The following is a 4,985-nucleotide window of genomic DNA, read 5'->3' as shown; positions in this document are numbered from 1 at the left end:
TTATTTTATCTTAGTGTGATGTCTTTTTACATCTTTCCTCCATCGCCTCAATATGTACTTATCTGAAATACAAAAAATCTTTTTGTGGATTAGAACAGAAATTGCATGTCTGCACAAGATTCCTTTGAATTCAAACAACTGACAGTTGCAATTAACTTCTGAATTCTCTTTGTTTAGGTTCACCATGAAAGATACATGTCGATTATGATCTCCTAATAAAACATCTTCAGCCACAACAAATTTAGAAATAGTTTCATTGATATCTTTGTACGAAGATATTTCACAATAAAGTTTACCCTTGAACTCTTGTTGAATCTCTTTGAACTTTGAAGTTGTATATGCATCTTGATATTGTTTCTCCATTGCATACATAGTGATACACGATATTCGCGAGTTGAAAGAATTAAAATTTTCATGATTTTCCTTTTCAACCTTGTCTCACAAAGCATTCTCATATTGTTCTACAAATTGTTTCAAAGTAGTTTTTGAATTCACATACTAATCAAAGAATGCATTCATGCTTTCACTACGTTGTGTTGTAGACATTCCAGCCCAAAAAGTATCCTTCACAAAAGTTGGCACCCAACGTTTTCTCTCATTATAAAGACCTAATAGCCACTCATTAGCATGCAGTTCATGAAACTTAATGAATTCCATCCATTTCTCTTGAAATTCATTTTTTGTCAATGTCTCATAAACAACATTTGATAAGGAAGACTTAATAGACTTATACTGAGTATAACCTTTTAGTTTCTCTGGAATCTTCTTCATTATATGCCACAAACACCACCTATGTCATGTATTAGGAAAAGTGATCTCAATTGCATTTTGCATTGCCTTATCTTGATCAGTGATTATCACATTTGGAGCATGATTAGACATACATGCAAGCCAAGACTCAAATAGCCAAATAAATGTCTCAGTATCTTCGTTTGATAGTAATGCACATCCTAATAATGTGGATTGTCCATGATGATTCACCCCTACAAATGCATCAAATGGCATGTCATATTTATTAGTGAGGTAAGTAGTGTTAAAACTCACAACATCACCAAACTCCTCATATGCAGCCTTACTTCTTGCATCTGCCCAAAATATATTTTTTATTCGACTCTTCTCATCTAAATCCATCACGTAAAAGAAGTTTGCATTATCACTTTGCATTTTCATGAAATACTTTTGAAGTGCAACAACATCTCCTCCTCCAAGTCGTAGACGTCTTACTTTTGCAATTAAATTTCTACAATCTTTCTAAAAAAAAGGAACCTTATCATGACCTCCCATTTCAACTACAAAAGAGTTAAAATTCTTATTTGGTCTTATACCAGCTCTATCATTTATTTCCAATTTTCTTTTCACATATGGCTGGATAATTCTATTCACCTTGTGATACCGAACTTTTCCAGGTGTACTTAGTTCGTGATTATGGTCAAGCACAAAAGAAACTACCTGCACGGTTTTACTACTACATATTTTTGCTCTAATTTTAGCTTTACAATCTGTCTTTGTTGATGGATACAACTTCAAAGCATTGCTACTATTGTGTCTTGGCTTTCCATTACGAGTGCATGCCATTGAAACATATTTTAGTTCTCCATTATCTCCCTTGGTTGAACTTCTTATACTTACTTCAAATCCGAATTGATTTCCATACTTTCTATAATATTCCAGTAATTCATCAATTGAATTAAACATCATTCCTATACTTGGCTCAACAACTTTATCATTCACATTGATATCAATAGCATCCTAGTTAATCAAAAATAATATATCAAAATTTAAGAGGACAACAATGAACACAACATAAAAAGAAGCTCTTAAGTTATTGCTTAGGAGAAAATGAAGAAAAATAATTCTATTCTAATCAATGGATTTACCTTGCAATCATTGTCATCTTCCTCATTGTGTGCTTGTTGATGATCAAAGTCTTCATAAGACTTTTCAGCATGTTTTTCTTTTTGGCTATTATTAGAGTTTATTGATGATTGGTTTGCTTTCAAAGATTCATCGATAGATTAATTCCACAAACTAAGAAATAAAACAATTAGTATTTATGACATGAAATTAGTCTACATGGTTTGGACACTGTACAAATGAAACATGTATAATATGTATTACATTTACATTAAGCACATAAAAATTCAATATAATAAAATACAAATTACACCAAATCGCCTAAGAGATTGTTGGAGTCTTTTACACAGTGAAACAATGAAATATTTATATATTAACACATAAATTAAAAACAAATTAATTATTTTTTATACATATAATTGGTTGAATATATGTCTATAGTAATATCAATTATTGGTGTAGACATTAATTGAAAACTTATAAATAAGTATTTAATTGTCTAATTTGGAGAATGTTTTAATCAAAATATTGGTTGTATAATAATATAAAAAATATTATAATAATATACTAATAAGACCACAACAAAATAATATAATAATATACAATCCTAGAGTTGTAGTCTTTCGTTTCTGTGAATGTATAATAATATACTAATAATCCTCCAAAATAATGAATAGAAGCTGTGATTGAAAAAGTGAATAAAACAAAACTATAAGACTAAGGAAGTGAATAAAACAAACTATAAAAACACAGCCATAATTTTTATTCATCAGAAACATAAATAACCATCCTCCCAAAAAGCTAATAACACAGCCGTAATCTTCATTCATCAGAAATGAAATACTACGACAAAGAAGCAAATATAACAAAGTAAAAAGCTTACGAACCAGAAAAAATTAAAAACTCAAAAAATAGCTGACTAAATATGAAAGCATAATAATATTTTAATACTAAATTAATGATTGAAATTTAATTAAAAAATTTACCGTGAAAATTAAATGTGAGGAGCTGTATAGTTTGAAGAACATTAAAATGAGAAATTCTGAATAAAGAGTAAAATAAATGTGAAAGAAAAATATGTTCAGTTATTCTTAGTATTCAAGAAAGAAAACCAAATGACATAGGGTTCTAAAAGTGATAGTAGATAAAATATAAGGTTATTTTGTAATAAAAAATATTACATAGACGGAATGACATGGCACTACCACATCAGATGGTGTAAAAATTAGGTGTAATATGTGGGTGCACATATCATTACTCTTTAACTAAATCTAAAATTGGGTTAGTCCCGTTTTAACAAAATCTTTCTTTAAAATTTATTAAGTTATATTTTTCCAAAATATGAAATTGGTTTTGCTAATTTGTTCTCCTTACATGCAATACAAATTAATTTTGGGTTTCTAATTTAATGCTGTTTTAATTAAATTTGAAATTGGTTTTTATTGCACATTCATTAATTTGAAATTGGTTCTTATTGCAGTCATTACTGACACAATACATATTCAACTGGCTTATCTTAAAAACTATACAGATGAGGTACGTGAAGTCTTTAAGCTTATTCCAAGACTTGCTTAAGACTGATGGACTTGAACGTGGGCGCTTGCTCGGTTTAGACGTTGGTACTCCGTACATTGGTTTGGCTGTTTTTGGTCTAAACAACAATATAGCTTCACCTTTGAGGTACCTGAAATTTTTTATTTTTAAAAATAACTCATTTTAAAAAAATATATGTTTAAAGGTAACTCATTACAGTATTTTTGTATTTTTATACAGTTTAAAGATATGGGTTTTGTTCATTTCTTAGTGTTGCAGTGTTCTTGTAAGGAAAAAGTACAATATTGAGTTAATAGCTGATAATTTTAAGTGTCTGGTTAGTCTCTCTCTTATTTACAGAAAAATAGTTTCATCTTATTTCACTGCCAATGTGGTTTTTGTTTGTTTTGAGAATGTTAAAATAGTGGGTTTTGTTTTGTGATATTAGATATCTGAACTTTCTTTGGAAGGATTTGTTGTGGGCTTAACTTTTGACCGACAAAAGAGTACTACTGATGTGAGTTTTCGTAGCCTTAGTTACATGAATTTTTATGTTTTTCTTCTTCTTGTTTTTTTTTTTTAAAAAAATTGTTTTATTCTGAATATTGTTTGCTTGCTTTGGTTTAGTCTGTGCTTGTGAAGCTCTTCTTGGATGAACTAAGCAATACAAACAAACTTACCGGTATCAAATACACATACTGGGATGAGCGCTTTACCTCAAGGGTTTGGATTTGGAACAACTTTTATTTTTTTGCTTTTGTTTTGGCTAAACCATTCATAAGAATGAACATCATTCTCAACTTGGTACTTTTTTCTGTTTAAGTGGTGTATAATCTGATACAAAAATGTTTACTAAATTGTTTATAGAATGTGGAAATGCTGATAAAGCCTTTGAATTTACATCCGGTTCATTCGAAGACAATCGTCGATAAGTTTGCTGCGGTTGGCATTCTACAGGTATTCTTGTGCTTTTTCTTACATATGTTCTATGAGATTCCATTCTTCTCAGGTCTACTTTCAGTGAGTTTCTAAGTCTTGCAAAAACTAGCCATTTTTTTTATCTTATTGGTATGCTATTCTTTTGGCAGGAATACCTGGATTATGTGAACAAGAAACAGAAGAAATGAAAGTGTCTTTATGTTTTTGGTCTTAAGCTTTTGAGGTTCCCAAAAATTAGAGAATGGTTGACTGTAGATTACTTGTGTGATCACCTTCATAATTAGATTAGATAAGACTAATGAATGTGTAAAGCTTAGAACTTTCTTCTTCATATGAAATGAAATTTATTGTTTTCTTTAACCTTTTATGTGTGTTGATGACAGCAAAAGTACTTTGGTTTTCTCTCTATGTCACTTAACAAAAACAACAAATTATCGGTCTAAAAATGGTATCATATTATATATATATTTAAACAAATCATAAATAATATTTTGTTTTAATTTTTTATTTAATATGTTTATGTCATTCTTTTATTTATAATACTAGAAAATATAAAACACATAGTCTTTTGTAATTATTAAAAAATATATATTTTAAAATATTTTTTAGGAGATTGTAGGGTAGGAATTCTTTTTCACCATACTCGTATAACATACTCT

General features: G+C 29.2%; 1 protein-coding gene and 1 pseudogene across 1 annotated transcript; one reads left to right on the top strand and one right to left on the bottom strand.

Moving 5' to 3' along the window:
• LOC133780093 (protein FAR1-RELATED SEQUENCE 5-like) lies at nucleotides 1-1,698 on the bottom strand (annotated as a pseudogene).
• A 1,640-nt stretch (nucleotides 1,699-3,338) lies between these two features.
• On the top strand, nucleotides 3,339-4,686 carry LOC133778406 (uncharacterized). The gene is made up of 6 exons (XM_062218314.1): nucleotides 3,339-3,534; nucleotides 3,667-3,724; nucleotides 3,836-3,904; nucleotides 4,015-4,110; nucleotides 4,255-4,344; nucleotides 4,476-4,686. Exons 1-6 carry the CDS (start codon nucleotides 3,386-3,388, stop codon nucleotides 4,512-4,514), a joined length of 501 nt encoding a protein of 166 aa, XP_062074298.1. The 5' UTR covers nucleotides 3,339-3,385; the 3' UTR covers nucleotides 4,515-4,686.
• Nucleotides 4,687-4,985: the final 299 nt, after the last annotated feature.

This window comes from Humulus lupulus, chromosome 5, assembly GCF_963169125.1.
Source record: "Humulus lupulus chromosome 5, drHumLupu1.1, whole genome shotgun sequence".
NCBI classification, from domain to species: Eukaryota; Viridiplantae; Streptophyta; class Magnoliopsida; order Rosales; family Cannabaceae; genus Humulus; species Humulus lupulus.
Note: the sequence above shows the minus strand (reverse complement) of the source record. Positions and strands in the feature narration are given on the sequence as shown.

Coding starts and splice junctions, on each gene's coding strand:
- LOC133778406 (XM_062218314.1), top strand. CDS start 3,386: ATGAGGTACGTGAAGTCTTTAAGCTTATTCCAAGACTTGCTTAAGACT. Junction 3,725..3,835: donor CTGATAATTTTAAGTGTCTG/GTTAGTCTCTCT, acceptor TTGTGATATTAG/ATATCTGAACTTTCTTTGGA. Junction 4,345..4,475: donor CTGCGGTTGGCATTCTACAG/GTATTCTTGTGC, acceptor TTCTTTTGGCAG/GAATACCTGGATTATGTGAA.